The 20,362-nt window shown below is 38.5% G+C and overlaps 1 protein-coding gene across 1 annotated transcript in view; it reads right to left on the bottom strand.

Annotated features, from left to right (window-relative positions):
• LOC124864229 (voltage-dependent P/Q-type calcium channel subunit alpha-1A-like) overlaps window positions 1–13,181 on the bottom strand; it is a 132,246-nt gene extending 119,065 nt beyond the window's left edge. Inside the window, exon 1 of the mRNA XM_047358913.1 lies at window positions 11,896–13,181. Within this exon, the coding sequence (XP_047214869.1) occupies window positions 11,896–12,218 (323 nt within the window). The 5' untranslated portion in view covers window positions 12,219–13,181. The remainder of the gene's footprint in view (window positions 1–11,895) is intronic.
• Window positions 13,182–20,362: the final 7,181 nt, after the last annotated feature.

The raw sequence follows: 20,362 nt of genomic DNA on the forward strand, positions 1-20,362 counted from the left end.
AGCTATCAACGGAATGCCAAGAGCAGTAATCAAAGCAAAAGGTGGCTACTTTGAAGAACCAAGAATATAAGACATATTTTCAGTTGTTTCACACTTTTTTGTTCAGTATATAATTCCACATGTGTTAATTCATATTTCTGATGCCTTCAGTGTGAAGCTACAATATTCATAGTCATGAAAATAAAGAAAACTCTTTGATTGAGAAGGTGTGTCCAAACCTTTGGTCTGTACTGTATGTTTGTATACTTGACAGTATAGGCTTATTTAAACGGCGCTTCCTCCTTTTCTTTTCACTGCCAACATGTATTTGTATGTGACTTGAGCTTGAGATCATGCCAGCACACCCTGCAGGTAGAGTGCAGGCCTCTAACGGGGTTTGTCTACTAACAGCTGCAACACGTGACCAAACAAAAAACATGAGCATAAGTAAAAAAAAACAAAAATCAATCCATCACAGACACTCTCCCTCTATTTTCTCCCTCCCGACGTATCCAAATCCCAAAAATAGCTCTCTTGAGCGTCACTGCGCCCCTCTTACACACACACAATCGCGGACACACACACACACACTGGTCCGAACTCGACTGCAACTGAATAATTCAGCAGAGTTAGAGCACAGAGCTAAGAGAAACGAGAATGAGAAGAATCATGAAGGGAAGGAGATATGGGTGGGAAAAAGGAAACATTTACAAGAATGTGTTTAGTTTAGATGCAAATGAGTGACTTGAAGAGCAAAGATAGTCTTCACTGTGATTACTACCAGTTAAAAGTTACAAGTTTACAGCATCCAGTATTTTCTGTTAGTGCAGCATTTCAAATGCATGTCCAAAATGATGCCATGGTGCAGAAATGGTTTAAATCAGTTGAATCAAATAAACTAAATGTTGTGTAAAACATCTGCACACATGAGAGCTGACCGCAGTGGACAGCAACTGACACCCAGATTGATACCAGGAGGTATACTTGATCAAAACTTTGCACATACAAGGATTTAACATTTGCCTTGCTGAAATGTTTTACTTATTATATCTAACACTAACGTCCATCTGCAATAATTCTAAAAAGGAAAAAGCCTCACACTGCAATCATCACATTTTAGATTCATATGCAGCAAATGCTCAAACCATGATTGGATTTGTGAGGGTTTTCAGCTTGAGCAGCCATGACCGGTGACATGGCTGGTCATGTTTGTACATTTGTTGTGGACAAATTTGTTCACATGAGCAGCCAGATGGTTTGGATCATGTGCATGGTGATGCATCACAGCTACACTGGATCAAAGTGCCAAACCATAAACAGGAAGTTTACAGCTACTGTTGTGATTGTAACAACTCCATCTGTATTTCTCCAAGAAGCATGATGCAAATGTACATTCTCCAATGCCAACCTACCTGATAGGTAGCCTTGAGTACAGCTGAAGGATAGAGGGAACACAGCAATATAATAATTGAAAATCACTGAAACTAAATCAATTGTGAGTTTAAAAAACGGGTTTTTCTACACTTATGTCCACAAAATGTTCTCAGCTCTCTCCATGTGCTTTAGGATCTCAGCAACTATTATATAAATAAGTTATGGCCATTAAAGGCACTAATATCTCATCTGACTGGCTAAGTAGAATAGTCTATTAGATGCTCTACTGATGTTCAAAATATATGGAGCATTGTTTCCTATATGCACTGCAAAACTGTTGTCACATTGCAACCTTAAATTTCAATGTATTTTACTGAGAATTAATGTGAGCATTAATCAGAGATGCAGGCCTATAGTACCTGTGGAGGAGCTGCACTGATCCACAGCTTAAGTGGGAGAATCTGTCGATAAGGCAAGTATTAACTGTGTTTCCACAATTCCGAAGTGGCATAAAGAAAATCATTGTTGAATGAACGCCAGAAGAAGTCCTGTCTGCAGTTTGCAACAACCAACAGACACAGCAAATATGTGGAAGAATCTGGTTGTTTCACATGATCCCAACATGAAGCTAATTGACCAACTGTGCATGTTAAGCATTATGTGTTGTGAGAAAACTAACACTACACATTACCCTGAACACACCATCCTCTCTGAAATATGGTGAGGATGTTTTCTTCATTAGAGACAGGGAAGCTGATTTGGAGGGAAGACAGATTGAGCCAAATACAAAGCAATACTGAAAAAAAATTATCTGCAGCAGAATTAGGACTAAGGTAGAGATTCAATCCAGAACGACACCGAGCCTAAACATACAACCGGAGCAACCATTGTATGGTTAAGAAAATAAAAACTTTTGGGGTTAGAATTGCCCAGTTCAAGTCCAGGCCAAACTCCCACTGAGAATCCTTAGCAAGATTTGAAAATTAATGTCCACAGACCCTCTCCATCAAATTTGACTGATCTTGAGTTATTTTGCAAAGAGGATTTCAGTCTCTACATGTGCACACCTGGTGGAGACATACCCCAAAATACTTGAATCTGCAATTAGAGTGAAAGCTGGTTCTACAAAGTCTTAACTCAGGGGGTTGAAATTTCTTTGTTAAATACAAATGCATACCTCACCTTTTAAGTTCTTTGTTGCTTCTGTGTGCTTCTTTGTGTTGGCTTGTTTTTTTTAATGTGTAAAGGGAGGTTTAAGGAGTATGAATACTTTCAAAAGGCAAAAGGCAAAAACATTAAAAAGAGTGAGATTCATAACGTTGTTCAAACCGCCATAATCTAAGATGTAATAAAACCCTGAAGGTGAAGGCTTATACAAATATTATGGAACAAAAAATATGCATTTTGAAATATTAGGGTTTACTGTTTATGTGTGCAAATGCAAACTTCAGTGCAGAGTCTGCCTAGAGGCATGTGATATGGATCAACTCACACATTTATTACCAGACAGCCAAAGTTGCAAGGTAGACAGATTGTGCCCGAAGGACACACACACACACAGAGAACAAGAAGTGGCGCATGTGTGCCAACACAAACACATGCACCAAGCAGTTTTCAGAAAACCAATGTGAACATGCTAAACTTAACTGCACTTGCAACTGTCAGGATGTTCTGCAAAATATTCCCCAAAACTTTAGGCTAATGTTTTAAATTAACATCATAGAAGTCGAATACACTCAGTTCTACATTGTAACAGCAGCATCATATTGGCGAGGGGAAAGAGAATGCTAAATCACATTTGAGTGAAATACAAAAACGCCCTGGTGATGAAACATGAGAGATGACAAAACCTCACTTTTCATCAATCAAACAGAATGACAGCAAAAGAGAGAAGAAGACAGGGGAACAAACGGGTAGAAGATTCCTAATGTTAGCTTTTACAGTTTGAATGTATGCTATGAAATTATTTTGAGCAAATGCCAATTTTTGAAGAAATTAAATAAAGACTTTAAAAAACCCGAAGAACATTGCTCAAGACTACTTCAAATGATAAAATGCAATTAAAGATTAGGATTTAATGCAAGTAAAACATGCCAGAAATTTCTTTTCAGGTAAAACCCCCAAGTTCTTTAGCACAACTTTGTTTGATTTATACGCAGGTAGTCAACAGTATTCTTTATTTTTTTTTTCCTTAGTAGCATGTCCTTCTCAATGTCTGCCTTTCAAACTGGTCCTTTCTGTTTCAGTCCCACTCTCTGTGCACTAAACTTTGAAAATGCACATCCACATGACTTAAATAAGAGTGGGATCTTGAAGTCACCTCCATGGCTATTGTTTGAAACCCTAAAACCTGTTGACAACTTAAATTTTTAAAACCAGGATTGTTTTTATTAAACAAACATAAAATACCCTCCCTCACTGTTAAGCTTTAAAGTGGAACTAAACCCGGTGTGAAAGTGTAACCCTGCCCCCGAACATATTTTTTAAAATGCCACCAAAGTGGGCAGTGCCAAGAGACACTGAGGAACGTGGCCAAGTGTGGGGATGAGTGGAGGGAGTTAAGCGGTGGTATAGTTAGGAGGATGAGGGAAAGGTGCAGCTAGCTAAATTTGACATGTTGAAAAATGGAGAGAGAGCAGTTCGATGCTGGTGTTTCACTACTGATTGCTGTTTTGGGGTGGAGGATTTTTCAACACCCTCATCACCAGAGGTTGAGGGAGGCTTTATGGAGCCCAGCGGGCCTGAGCCTTATCAGTTCGAGCTGCTAGATTGAGGTGCTGACTCAGCGATGCACGAGGCCGATGTTGCCGAGACAGTGGAGGACAGAATGGGTCCTCCACTGTCTCAGAGTGGTAAAGTGATGTTAGCAGCATCATTGCTAACGTAGGCAAACGTTCAAAGCAGTAACAAACTTTTAGAGAGTTTACATTTACATATAGATCTATGTTATCTCAAGCAAAGCATATGATCAAAGGTATAAAACATAAAGCGCTATGATCAATGCTTGCAATTCCAACTCCTGACTCGCTACGAGGGTTTGTGTCTGAGTGAGACGGTTTTACACCCGGACACGGGGCTGTGGCATATACATGTACTAAGATGTATCATCTGAACCAATAGGAAAATTCAACTGAAGTAACCACTGTTCAACCAAAAGAGAGCAGCATTAAGATGGTTTTAGGACTTATTTTGTAGAATTAAACAAGTTTACATAAAAATGTAAACAAATGCACAGTAGCATAAAGATAGTGCCTATAAGGCCTAATTTATGCAATTAACCTGCAAAAAACAACTAAAACATAGTATTTGCACTGTTGTGTCTTTGTTCACTTATGACCAAATCATCCAAATCCATTAAGATTTTATGTAAACTATGCCATGTTAGGTTGGAACTTCAAAACTGATTTTTAATGTTCCCGAGATTGGCAATAAAAAGTTTCCAAACAATTAGTAATGGACACCTTACTGTCATCAAAGTCAGCAACGTTTAAAAAAAATTATGGTCTCATATCTTTTCTACAATTCCTACAAAGTCCTCTCCTAAGGATTCTCCAGCTGCATGGAGGATACAGTAAAGCAACACTTCACTTGGCTTAAGCTGGCTAAATGAAGAATACTAATCTTTTACCTAGATTACAAAAATAGATTAAATTTGTTTAGAAATATTTCTGAATAGAAAAAAAAACATGGACCCTGCCGCTTCTGCAGCGAAAAACCCTCACAACATGAAACGGCCACCTCTGTACTTCACAGTTGGCATGGTGTTTTTTAGCTTCCAATTTATTTATTTATTTTTTTCTTCAAACATAACGATCTTTCAAAATGATCAAACGCTTCAATATTAGTTTCATCAGACCAGAGGACATGTCTCCAAAAATTAAGGTCTTCTGTAAGTACATTTTTATTTTCCTTTTGGAGTAATGGCTTTTTCTTGCTAAGTTGCCGTTTAGCTGATTCTTAAAATAAATTGTCGGCCGTCCCTCCATTTAACTTAAATGTTGTGAATTAAACAATCAGAAGCTTCCAAAGCCATGATTGTATCATCCAGAATTTCCCAAATTATTTAAAGACATTGTAAAAATTATTCTTTAATTATTTGAGCATTTATGAAAAATAGTAGATAACAAAAAAACATTGCTATGTGTCCTATTTACAGCACATTTAAATAACTGGTTTCACCAGTATGAAATCAAATAAAATTACCAGATAAACATTGCAGATAATGTCATTATAAATCCAATAAATAATATGTTTTGTTATTTTAGCAGCAGTAGAAATAAGTGCTGCTTTTCTCTTTTAAATGAAATATATTAGATTTTGTTATTCCATTTTATGGGAATGTCCAGTGTAAATGCAATAATATTGTGAAACTAAGGTTTTTTTTAACTTATAATTATCATATAATGAGAATCTGGGCTGCACGGTGGCGCAGTTGGTAGCACTATTGCCTTGCAGCAAGAAGGTCCTGGGTTCAATTCCCAGCCAGGGGTCTTTCTGCATGGAGTTTGCATGTTCTCCCCGTGCATGTGTGGGTTCTCACTGGGTACTCCGGCTTCCTCTCACAGTCCAAAAACATGCCTGTTAGGTTAATTGGTAACTCTAAATTGCCCTTAGGTGTATGAATGAGTGTGTGTATGGTTGTATGTGTGTTGCCCTGCAATGGACTGGCGACCTGTCCAGGGTGTACCCTGCCTTTCGCCCATAGACTGCTGGAGATAGGCACCAGCTCCCCCGTGACCCACTATGGAATAAGCGGTAGAAAATGACTGACTGACTGAGAATCTCATACTAGCGCTCAGTCTGAAGTGGAAAAGATGGAAAACTTTAAAGAATTGAGATTGGAAGACAGAGAATTAACTTTGTCCTCTGTCAATAGGGCTTGTTTTACTCTTTAAAAAGAGAAGCAAAAAATCTTGGACATAATCAGACTGATGAGAAACAGGAGACACCCCATGAGCTATCTAGTGGAAATCGAGCAAGCTTTCTAAATATAAAAGGAAAAAGATAAGAAAAGACAGCAAGAAATAACTCACAGATGAATACAAGACAAATTCTACAAACAGAAGTCAAGTATCCTACATTATAAGCTGACAAAAGCAAGTTAGAGAACAGCAAATTAATAATTTAGATCCTGCAGTGAATGTAGATCACCACCTAAAACTACCCTCATCCCTTTCTCTTTTTCTTGACTCATTTGCATATCTCTCTTTCCCCTTTTGTCAATCTGCCTGTCCTAATGACTTTAATTAATTTAAAGTGACTGACACAATGTCTGGGGCAGATGGAAGGGCGATGTCAATATTTTAAAATAATACATCCTTCTAACAGTGGGTAGAGTTTATTGCATAATTCCTTTACCATTTATAAAGTTAGAATTACAGTGACCTTACTATGCTCTTTAGTAACAAACCTGTCCCCTAGCATGTTCATAATCCTAAAGAAACAGATCAAATTTATAATTACAACTTCCATCCATTAACAATATGTTTGTTTTCTATGTTGTTGTCCTAGTAGAGTTGTCAATGAAATTTAAAAGCTACTAAGCCAATAAGTAACATACTTTTCATAATTTTTATGCAAGTGACCTAAATGCTGCCCTGAGGAGGGCACATATGATACAAAAAAATAAAACTTTACGCAACACAGACAAGAAACAGGCAGCAAGGAGAGTGGCAACCAAACACAGACTGCATAAAGAAGCATGTTATGAGTTCGGCAAAAAGTGAGTGACAACTAAGGAGTGTGAATATCTCCTACATTGCTTAAGGCAAACTGCAATTAGAACTTCTGATGGCTTACTATTACCCATGACGTTCTTCACTCTACTTTTACCTACTAATAAGGTGACTCCTTAAATACACTTGGTTGTTTACGCCTACATTTTATTTAGGCATAAATAAGGGGGGAATACAAATGCATCATATTTTATCTATAGCATCTATCTGTCACATAAAACCTCTAATGAACATTAAAGCTTGTGGTTGTAATGTGTTAAAATGTGAAATAAATTCAAGCCCTTTATTACCATGCACCGTTTCTGTTTAACAGTTCTTTGGGCATCAGCATATTGGTACAATTGTATGTTTGCATTAGTCTTATTTGGTTCTTTGTTTTTTCTTGTTTCAGAGTTGTTTGTTTTGTGTACGTGAGACAATGGTTTGCTGCTTGAGCATTGTGACCTTTACTGTCTGAATGAGTCATAGGTCAGCGATAAGTGGCAGAAGAACAACAAGAATGACAACAAATTGTTTTGAAATATGGTGAGACGCAAAGACTGGTCTGATTACAAGTATCAGGGGTAGTCTAAAGAGAAACTTTGAAAGACCTTAAAAAAAACCTGAAGAACATTGCTCAAGACCATTTGAAAGGATAATATGAAATTAAACTTCTTGAATAATATAAAGATATGAGGTGGGTTCAAGACATTTTGCACAGTACTGTATTTCAAATGGAGTTCATTGTTGCTATAGATAGAACGTATATTGACTTCCTCTCCATTTACAGCATCAGGAGGAAAAAGCACTTAAGAGCATGCGGATGACGCAGACACCATATGGTGTGCATGTAGTGTAACTGCATGTTTATATGATACTAGGTGCAACTAAATCCCAATTTTGAACTTTTTGGAAACTCAACAGATATTTACAGTCTGGAAAAAAATAACCATGCATTTACAGTTATTTCCCAGCACCAGTGAGCAACACATACAATATTTCAGCTCACACATCGGACCACTTGGCTTTAACTTCTGTTTCTTGTAGCATGGTATCATTTTTGAGCTTATAATTGTAAAGTAGATTCATGTCAGCTAGTTGTTTCAGTTGATATCTTTTTTTTCAGCGCTTAACAAGTCAGCATCAACAAAACACCCAACAATCTATTTGACGCTGATCATGTTTAGTGACAAGTCAGAAACTGTACATGAAAGAACAGTGGTGTGATGCAATGCAAAGCAAGCTAGAATTATTTGCTACATGTATAATTATTGTGCATATTTAGAAAAGTTAGAAACAAAGAAATTATGAAATGCATAGCTTTAAGTTAAGCCATTTCAAAGCAAACTGTTGTAGAATTCCCTACACAGTACACAAATGGCTACTTTCAGATGATTTTTACAATACTTAATAGACAAAATACCATGTTACACCAGAATTGCACAAAAATACAGCTGGATTCTGCCTTGGTGCTTGCCAGTGACAGAAGGATGTCAGAAGATTGATTATAAACAAACAAACATATAAGAATAAATAAATAAATTGACAGAGAATGTCTTTTGCCACATGAAAAAGCAGAGATTTAATTTCTTACATTGTCCAAATCTTAACCTGTTTAGGCTCAAATTTACCAGTTACTTTTGTTTTTGCAAAATTTATTCATTTTTTTAAATGTCATGCAATAAGAAAGTGACATTTTGATGAGAAAGCCCTAAAATCTGCAAAACACATGCTGAATCTAGAGAGCAAAATGGTAATGCTGGCTTAAATTTTCTTTGCAATATAGCCAACTTACAGCTCTAAAACAAGAATCATGATCATCTTACTGTACTGTTCAGTTCATTGTCGCTTGGTTTAGTTTGCATGGTTTTAATAAAAAGGGAAACAAATTGCTTGCTTAAAAATTTCGCACTTTTATCCAGCATTACCTGAACAATACTGTCCTCCAAGAACTCCAACGCTTAGCAACTTCTTCAAATGACTCAAGCACTTGCAGATTTGGCAATTTAGAAATACCTCCAAGGCACAGTTAAATCGTGTCTTATCTGATTTAATAGTTGGCGGACTTGACATACAATGAGTAATGTGGACTCTACTGTAAATAATATACGTTTAAAATGACAATAGTAAAATCTATTTAAATGTTTCTTTTTAGGCACTAGCGGCCTTTATTTTTCAAATTGTTTCAATGTTAAGTAGACAGGAAATAGTGTGGAGAGAGAGGGGGAAGGGTATGCAGTAAAAGTCGATGGGAAGGGACTCGAACCCGCAACACCCAAGGACTATGGCCTCAGTACATGAGTCACACACTTAATCCACTCCGCCATCAGCATCACGCCCATAAAATCTATTTTTTTTTTTTTTTTCAAATATTGCTGCTTTACACCCCCATATGTTCCTTTTACCTTTTCTAATGGTGGCTCTCATTCAGTTAAGAAGTTCAGTAGACTGACAAAAGTCACTGGTGATAGGGATAGAACTTTATAGCTGTATGTATCTTAACTGTTTATCAAAAAATTACTAAATACTATCAGTAATACATAGAAAGTTATATTTTTCATGATTAGGTCAACTATTGATGTGCTATGGCCATATTTTGCTATACAGATTATTAAAAAAAAACCTAAATGTGAGAGCCACAGAACCACCTTGTGACAAAACCTTGAAAATTGGATGATGAACATTTATTTTAAGAAAGTCCAGTAACTGATGTTAAAGAGACAAAAATAAGACAAAAACAACAAAAAGCACAGTATATTAATCAAAGGAAGTTTTAGGGTGGAATGGCTCATTGTCCATTGCAATGGGGGGTGTTGCAAACACATGGAAAAAAGATATTCATCTTTTAGGCATGCCGGAACCGGTTTTCTATTATTTCTTGTCATTTCCAACCTATAGGGAGCGGACATCCCCCTCTCTTATTCATACTGTATTGTAAGGAAATATGGCCATATACAGCTATCTAATAAAGCCTGTGCAAAATCATCGGCTCTTTATACAAATCTAAAATACCTATACTTGTTAAACCTGAACTGAATAATTTCAAAACTATACAGCGATCCTGCAAAACTCAGTTTGAGATTTAGGAAAACTTAACTACATCAAAAGAGAGCATGTTTAATGCTTTTTGGCATCAAAACAACTTTAAATTAAAACAAGCACAAAAACACTTGAGACTGATCAAATCTGGATTGAATTACTTTTCAAAACACTGAATTGAATTTCAACAACCTACTTGCTAAAGGGGAAACAGGTAGTTCTACAGATCTCTTCTCTTTGTGTCTTTTGTGAAGCTAATATTGTGCATTGTACATTGCACTCAGAATGTATACATCCATGCAATAGCCACTGAAAGGACTACAAGGAAAAAGAAAAAGAGCAATATTTTTCCAAATTAACCCCAAAGAGGAAATGGTATTATAAAGATATTTAAAGTGACAACAAAGACATGCAGTAGTTTGTAGCTGCCACTCCATTACCAGTATGTCCAGCAAACACATGAAATGCAACAGAGGGTATTCTTTAAAATAAAATCTAACTCATCTCTTCTTCTGTCCAGTAGGTCTGTCTACACCTAGCTAACATACACTGACTATAAGCATTAAAAACTAAAAGAATTCAAAATAATTTGTTAAATTACAGAGTTTGAAGCTAGAGTATCATATGCCATATGAAGTCCTGGAGACTGCTATTAAGCTGTCCAAGTGTGCTGTTTAATAACCATTTTATGTTGGAGTTTTTTGACCTCCTCACAGTATTTTGGGTACAACATCTTCTTCCACCAACACATCTGCTATTTAATAATGATTCGGAGGCTCTGTTGGTTCTGCATTTCACCAGAAGAGACCAATTAGTGTGTGCAGTTATGTCATGGGTTGAGCATCAGCACAATCATTACTCCAATTCCCCTTCCTGCCAATGTATAATTTTTTTTTTAAAGTTCCGACCGATAAAATGGACAAGAAAACCTTAATTTCACCTGCTGCTTTTTGCATGAATTGTGTAGGAAAACTGAAATGCAGGAGGTTGATGGAAAGAATTTGCTGCTGCTTGCTACAGAGTCATACAGGCAGTTTTTAAATGATGAAATTAATTCAGAAACGCCTGCATCTTGCCCGATTAAGAGCAGAAAGTCTCAAAATATGGGGGGAAAAACTCCAATCACGATTTAATACTCAAGTTAATATACCATACAGACGTGTCTCGTGCGCATCATATCTATAAAGACACCTGCACCACGCTGATAGGAGTGTGTGTTCAGCAAGGACACACTCACCCAAACACACATTTACACCAATATAGTGCCTATTTTCGTCTTTCCCACTCCTTCTACTTCTCACCTCCCCTCATTCCACTTCCTTTTGCAACATCTCTGTACTAGGCGTTGGGCCTACTGCACATGCTGACATCAGCAACCAGCTGCGCCCCCTGGACACCTCCCTCCCCAAACTTCCCACCCCTATTACGCTCACACTTCACACACCTCACACAAACAGGTATATCAAGCAAATCCTGCGTGAAACCAAAAGGAAAAGAGTGGGGATCAACAGCCCCCCACCCTCCTCTTAATTACCTGAAAATTGCATAGCCAGCCTTTTCTCGGCCACCTTACATAGATGGATTCGGTTGTTACACCTTTGTTATGTAATACAATGTAATACAAAGCCTGCAGCAAATATATATATATATATATATATATATATATATATATATATATATATATATATATATATATATTCAATCACGGCCGTCTACACATTAGACCTACCTACTGGCAGGGCCTGCAACATGTACGTTTACTCACTACACAACCCCAGCAAAAGGATATGGCCATTCGGTGATCTTTTTGGCGTATTTTCTCACGAAGTTATCTTCGCTGAAAATGAACAGGGACCGATTGACAGTGAAGCAGTTCTGGCGCACAGGGATGGGGTTATAGAGGGCCATTGTGCGGGCTCTCTGCGCCATAGACTGCTTGTACATTCTCTGGCCCCCAGGTCCTCCAGGTGGTCCGTGGCCGTGGCCGTGCCCATGGCCGTGGCCATGTCCATGGGGTCCACCTTGCCTGCTGCCGCCGCGGCCCCCGGGTCCTCCTCCTCCACCGGGCCCCCCACCGTACCTGGCCGGCATCTCATCTCCGAACCGCGCCATTCAGTGGACACCGATCTTGGACGCCCGTCTTCACGAAACAGCGGATAAGGAGACCAGTGCTCAGCTGTGTGGCCACACAACATTACATATCATCTGCATCCGAACGTCTTATATGCACAACGGGGGTTGCCTTGCAAGCTTGCCGATCAACACCTGCATCTACCGGCTTCAGCAGACGAGGACGCCCATGTAAGCCTTCGGTGTCTCCTTCTTCTGTGTGCCTCTGCCAAAGGCCAACTGTGGGTGTGAGGAAATTAAATGTGTTGTCGGTTGGCTGACTGGTTGCACTGTAGAGTAGTGCTGTGGGTTGTCTCAGTCTATTTTATGTCCATAAAAAGTAGGATTCGCCTCCAAACATGAGCTCATGGGGAGACTATCGAGTTAAACATGAATGTTTCATGTTCTTCTTTATGGTTCATGCTTGGATCAGAGCGCACCAGATGTCCCCGCACCTTACTGGACGCTTCATTTCTTCACTCTTACATTAGAATTTGGGGTAAAAATCCGTGAGATGTGGGCTCCAATATATAAAGTGATTTTAAAAATAGATATTGCCGTTATCGCAATGGGTTCCTAATATTAAAAAAAGGCATTGGAAAAAGGATTGAGAACCAGGATTATTTATTTATTTATTTTTGGAACATCCGCAATGTTTGATACAGCGGGCGGCAATAATGTGGCTCCGATCACCCTACAGCTGCTTTACAAGTGCGTTCTGACAAGCCTTGACACCAGAAAAAAATGTGACATTTGTCAATCTCAAGTCTGAATTCAGATCGCATTATCCAAATTTGAGATAAAATGTTGGAAAAATACCGTTTTCCTTAGGAGCGCCGCTGTCATTGTTGCACGAAAAAGTACTGTTGTTCTTTTTCATCAAACGAATTCAGAAGCATCCTCTTATCGTCTTCGTTGCAACCACATTGTCTTCTTCAATCCCTCACCTGCAGCGAACATCCAATCTAGAAGCGGAGGGAAAGGGACGGCGTCGTCAAAGACAAGGCTGTTCTTCGCCGCCTCACAACCTCTCATGATCTAGGTTCGGCCGTTCGAGGAGGTGCCGAGAAAAAAAAGTCCCTCACCATCCCCACCCCGAACAGCCTTGGGTCCGCACCGATGAGCCCAAATGTCCTGGAAGAGCGCCCTCTCTCTCTCTCTCACACACACACACACTGGAACGGGCCTCCTCTCTTCTCACCCAGCAGCCCTCAAGGGGAGAAGGAGATGGACAAACTGACGAACGAACCTATGGATGGATATTGAGACAGATCGATTGGTGAATGGACAGAAAAGAAACAGAATGGGAAGGGGGTCGAATGTTTTTCTCTGTAAATATCAAGTCAATTAAACAAACCGCCCGCAATATCAGTTTGACTAAACTCCGTTTTCTGCGGGCACGGCGCATGACGCACGCAACTTGTACACGCATGCCACGGCTGGACGCTTCGTTCTTCGTTCATTGTCTGTTTCTACTCAGGTGCTGCTGGCTGCGGTATATACGCGCCCATTTCACTTGAGCCACGCCTGTAATGCGTAAAATATTCAGGTAATGTAAAAAGAAGAGTGGTGTTACATATTTCATAATGTCCATACTAGGGTACGCGCTTATTATAATCCAGATGTGCGTGTATGGATGTGTGGCTGATGTTGGCATCATGCAGTTCCTGCAAAAGACACAGCTGCAATACGAGCTGGCAATGACAGCGCGCGCACGCGAGCGTGTAATAGAAAGGAGAAGATAAAAAAAGATGCGCGTCACAGTGCGAGAGCGCAGGTCTGCATGTGTTTGTTAGGGAAGGTGGAGGGGAGAGGCTATTCTTAGCAACAGACGTTCGGAAATTAATGGACGAAGAGAGCTCGCTTCTCCCCCCTCCCTCCCTGAAAGTGAATCGAGGATCTTCTTCCCTCACTCTCCTCTCTTCTCTACTCGAGGCTACTTTTTTCACCCCATCACCAAAACATTAGTGCTCGTTCCAAGGTGTGACCAGCAAGCAACATGCTCTGCACTAAAGCCGAAGCACCCTGCATGTATGTTTTCAGATGCAACACAAAGAAGAAGGAAAAGGGGAATAACAATACGAGAAAATCTAATTTTTTTGTTAAAGCTCTTCAATTTTTTGGCTTATTTAGGATATCTCCAGGAAAGATGCAAAGAGTGATGTCATTTGTCACAGTGTGCACCTTCTGTAAAGGGCTGTTGCCACGTTACGTGAAGCGTCAGTGGAGAGGAAGGCCGAACCTCACATCATAATCATCATAATTTTCTTCTTCTTCTTCATAGGGCAAAATTGTATTAAGAGATCTACTTGATTGACTCCGCATATAGGCGTGTGAATGCACTGCCATTCACACACACACACACACACACACACACACACTAACGCGCGCCAGTGAACGGGCAGTGATGTTGCATATCCAGATTTAAGAGTGACCCGTAGATTCAGCTCCTCTCACCTATTGGACAGACTGAACTGGGGAAGCTTGCAAGCACAAATCGATAACAGCTCGACCTTAAACGGCCATCCGATATGTCGGGAAAAAGATCGTTTTGCTTTGTGCCCACTAAGGATAGGCTTTTTGATTGTGTGGGAGCCTGACCCTACCGCAAGGACAGAAAGACGTGATAGATAGATAGATAGATAGATAGATAGATAGATAGATAGATAGATAGATAGATAGATAGATAGATAGATAGATAGATAGATAGATAGATAGATAGATAGATAGATAGATAGATAGATAGATAGATAGATAGATAGATAGATAGATAGATAGATAGATAGATAGATAGATAGATAGATAGATAGATAGATAGATAGATAGATAAAAATTTCAGCACCAAGAACAGCGCCACAAACCATGAATGGCTGTAACCAATTTTATGAATAGATAAGTCGATGCACACAATGTCCACCATTTCACATGCATGTTTTTTTTTTATTTCAGTTCAGTTATATAAAGGGATCACCCTAAACGTTTTAAAACCGCTGAGTACAAAAAGCCAAATATTTGTCATGTTACGAAGGGCTTAAGTTCCATGTCATTTTGGGTTTGTTTTGTATTGTTGTAGATTCTATTGTTTAGTTAAGTTCCATGTAATTTCTTTCTGTTTTCTGTATTTCTCTTGATTTACAGTAATTATTTTTGAGTTATCTAATAATATAATTTGGCCATGTTTTGTTAGTTTACCTTTCCCAGATTTGTCTTATTTTCCCTGTCTCCTTTCTCTGTTCTTACCCTCTAAATTCCTTCACAGCAGAAACCTGTTTGCTAATTAGACTCACCTGTTTTCCATACTAGTAATTAAACTCCTCTGCTAATATTTCTCCCAGCTTCTTCATTTAGTTGTCTGTTTTTCCTAATATGTTCCTGATAACCTCCATAGGTTCTGCCTCTGGTGTTTTGTCCTCTAAGACGTATGATGTAAATAGGCTGAATCTTTATTGTGCTTTTAAGCCATACAAACCACTCAAAAGCATTTACGCTACAATCATTCATCCAACTGCAGTCAAATATTTATGGACTAATATGGTGTATAAATGCAGGTGTGGCCTGGTAATGTTGAGATCCCAGCCTTGAAGTGAAACATGGATGAACATGGACTCTTTACTGTACTTAAACTTGCACCTAACCCAGCCCAGGAAGAGGAGGAGTAATAGCTAACTCCCCATGACATCACTGTTTGAACAAAAACACTGTGTTCCAACATGGTGGCCTTTACCAAAGGGATTTCCACCAGGAGCACTGGACGGAGGGACACAATGCGCACGTCTCCTTGGTGGCGAGCAGACATAACTCTTCAACTTGGCTCCAAAAGTGACTACAATCATATACAGCAAAGTTAATTAATGATTTTGCTGTTCAAGTACCCAGCATTCATTTATAAAAAGGGTATAATAAGACAAGTGTGGCCTGACTTTTCTTCTGAGGCCACCAGAAGCAGCCCTACTTGAAGTGGATTCGCCCAGAAACCTTTTCTCCAGCACAGTCCGCATACAAAGTAGTGTTTGGGCCGAGAAGATTAGTTTATAATGAAATAATATAAATAATGTTCGTTCATGAAATTTGGTTTTTTTTGGTGTTGAGAAAACTCAGCTAATGCTAGCAGACTAGCTGCTTAGCTAATGAGTTGTTCTGTGTTATGTTTTTAAAGTTAAGACACTTTATTTAAGGGTGGTTTCTAAACACAGATCGGCCATAATGCGCCGTCAACGCTTAGGCATTTTGATCCTTTTATTGATGGTATTTTAAAGCAGCATCATCTTAAAGGAGTGGTGTCAGGCTATAGGCTTCCCTTTTTGTTAGCTGAAACCGCAAACGGCTAAGGCTAAACACGTGACTCGCTGCCATTTTATGAGTCCATTAAGAATCATTTATCCAGGAAGGTTGTTAGTTTCCAATCTAGGAAAACAATATATCCCTAAATATTATTTTACTAAATGTGATAGCTAATTAAACACCATTATGACTCATTTATCTAGAACGGTTTGGTTCTTATTCAAAATAATATTTCCTTAAATATTATTGTACTAAATAAAGGCAGCTAATTAAACACCATTTAGAATTAGTCATCCAGAAGGTTGGTTTTATTCAGCAAATCAATCTTTAAAATATTACTTTATGAAAATAATGTTTTATCTGATCTTGCAGTGTGAATGGTTGTTTGAAGGTATACCAATTATTGTCTATATACAGCTCAACCCGCCGGTGGTTGGTCGGGCTTAATGTTAATGTTAATCTTGAGCATAGCTAGCAGCTTGTGAAAAATCATGAGCTAACTCTCTGGTGTAAACTAAGGTCATTAGCAAAATCCATGGCCGTTAACATCAGTCATTTAATCATGTTGTTGTTTACTTCACAATGATGGTTGGTGAAGAAGGATGAGGCTCAGCAAAAATGTGCCACACTATCGCAGTCAATAAGTTGCACCAAATTGTTACTTCGATCCTGTATCTCATCCTTCTCCGGCATGGCAATATGGTAGAGTAATTCACAGGAATAAATTTACAGCAGAGCCAGGTTCAAGATTAGCAGCCAATGAAGTGAAGAGGGAACAGGGAGAACAGATTCACATCCAAAATGCACAAAATGGTTTAAATACAGGAATCACAGTGAAACAAAATGAAGAAAGCAGTACAACTGTGCAGAAATAAGGTACTGTATGAAACATCAGCAATTACATAACATTAAGTTTAGTTTATTTATGTAGAAAACTCACACAAAGTCCTCCTAGGGCAGTTTACAGTAAAATATAAATGTCCAACTCAAGTCTAGCCATGTCTGATTTTTACCTTCAATCCAATAAGGAAAGAATACAAGGAGATGATCAATGGACAAACTCAGACACAACATACCAAAACTGGTTGCAGAGAGTTAAGAGTTTTTTATATCTTTGTACATTTTGTTTTTCATTAGATGTCTGTGTCATTTCCTAGAAACGTCTTGGTTTAATTAAAATAACTTTAGTTTTAAATCTGCAAGATATATGGACAATTTTGAGTGTAACTGTCCCTGCAATGAAATGATAAACTGGAAATTAATGGTTATCAAAATGCAAGGATAAAAACTGACCAGAGAAAGAAAGAGACCTTTAAATACCTCACAAAACCACATGATCAAAACCCAGAATGAACAAAGAAAGGATGTGTGCAAGCTACCAACATGGTTTCAAAATTTTCTTCTTTATGATAGACGTCGTGGGACTTTTTAAAACCCTTTGTTATGGTTTGCGAGATAGAACCCCAGAATGCAGACGAGCAGGCAGCGTGATGGTAAGTGAAAAAAAAACCTATGTAATAAAAAAACAAAAACTCACTCTAAAAAGAGGCAGGAACAAAACAACGAACAGGCAGGCAGAACAGGCACAAAAACAGACTTGGCCAGGCTGGCGAGACAGGCGTGGCATGACTACAGGACAGGAGCATTATCTGAATAATGTTTCCGCGATATATGGAGAGTAAACCAGGTGGAGCTAGGAGACAGAATAGTTTGGAGCAGATGAACCGGATAAAGATAATTAACAGACAGAACAGAGCGTGGCTGGAGCAAGAACAGAGACTCTTGAATACAAACAAAAACTAAAGCATGACCAGAACCAAAAACCAAACTTGACAAAACATGAACAAGACTAAAACATGACCAGAAAAATAATAAACAGAAACATGATTCAAAAACTGTGAGGGAAATATAAGAAAAACCCAGAAACCAAAAACCAAACAACCCCAAATCATAACACTCTTAGCACCACTGTGTTAGAATACTTTTGTGATTTGTATAACAATGAGGTTTAATATTCAATCCTGTTGATGGAAGTCAAAGGCAAGAGGTATCTCTGTATCCTTTAAAGAAGTATGTCAATACTGTTCATTTTTTTACTTTTTAAATATGACTTTATAGATGTATATACCTACATTTCACAGCTGTCACACATAAATCCAATATTGTAACTTTTAATAAAATGAATCGAAGTGCTTCTAAATGTAGATTTATACTGTGTGGACAATTTAACAAGTTTTTTTGAATACTAATTAATTTTAAATGTGTCAATGAAACCACACATATCAGGGTGATCAATAGGGTTGATCTTTAAAAATAAACCCCCTAAAATGACTAAAAATGGAAATATGAGGTGTTTGCCTGACAGTGACAATATTAATGTGTTTTTTTCACTAAAGTGTGCGTGTTTACACTTCAGGGCTGTAACCTTTGATGAGCAGTAGACCTCTGTCGAGACAGAGAATAAGATACAGCTGATGGCAAATTGGGCGTGTTCCATTTAGGATGTTTATAGATGAGAAAAAACGTTGTGCCATAAAGGGCTAAATCTGCAGTGTCAGTTAATGTAGACTATCACCATAATCCCTCTAGATCAATAGAAAAAAGACAAACATTTTTACTAATACCTGGTCAATTCATACTTGCATATGGCAAAAAAGTATGATGGATAAGATGTTTATTGTTGCAGTATCTATTGCTCTTTATGGCTCTGGAATAAATGGGTTTCACTTCTCTTCTCTACCCTCCCAGGTAGTGCCCTCATCCCTTTATAATGGCATTATAAATTACTGTATTACTGCAACCACTCCTTTCAATAATACGATGTATCTACTGATGGCATATTTCCAAAATGATGCAGGAATAATCTCAGGTGATGTTTTAACTTCTCTTTGAAATCTTGAAACTGAGAAGTAGCAGACTGCAACCAAATGTTTAAAAGTAATGGGCTATCTCTGCTCAGCCTGATGTGAAAGGTAATTAACCTTTAATAACTTTCTTTCAAAGGGAGCATAAACCTTCAACAAATTTATTTGAGAACATAAATTTCCATGCCACTTAAAATTATGTTTTCAACCCCTCCATTGAATCTGGAGACGAAACATGTCTGCATAATTCTCTGTCAGATGTTCATAGTGTAGTCTGAGACTGAGAGGCTGCAGTTCTGAGGCGAGGGCCTAAAAAGACTCATGACTCAATGATTCATAAGGCTAAATAATTCAATGGCTGTGTGCATGTAGAGCACTCCGCCCCTACTGAACCCGCTCCTCCACAGACCAGTTGCAGACTGCCATGCAAACCTCTGCAAGCTTGGTCCACACCAAACATCAACAACAACAGACAGTCAAATTGGCTACAGCATGGGTTAGGAGTACTTTTTTTTGACATTGCTCTATTAACCACACACAGCTTTTGAGGACTGGAGTTAGGCACCTCTGAGTAGATGGTGAGATATACAAAAAAAAAATACACTGAATAATATATATTTGGTACATGTACCCAAACAGTCATCATGGCTGGATAAAAGTAATACTGAGGGCTGAAACATTTAACAATGACAGGTGCCTCAAATCAAAATGAGTGTTGGAACAGAAGAGTTTGGGAACTGGTGGTATTGTAGATGCTCACTGACCAAGACCACCAGTGGGGTAATTAATGATCGTCATAAACACAGTGGAGCATCTGGATATTTTAAGATAAGACTCATGAATCAAAGAGCAAAAGACACATCAAGTTATGTGTGTTGTTGTGTTTTAAAATGTACGGTATGACAACTGGTCTTTTGTTTCTTATCTTCCAGGCATCCTGTAAGTAACTGGTTGTATTTATGGCAGGGGTTTTCAAAGTCAGTCCTCGAGGGTAGATGCCCT

Source organism: Girardinichthys multiradiatus, chromosome Y, assembly GCF_021462225.1.
Source record: "Girardinichthys multiradiatus isolate DD_20200921_A chromosome Y, DD_fGirMul_XY1, whole genome shotgun sequence".
Classification (NCBI taxonomy): domain Eukaryota; kingdom Metazoa; phylum Chordata; class Actinopteri; order Cyprinodontiformes; family Goodeidae; genus Girardinichthys; species Girardinichthys multiradiatus.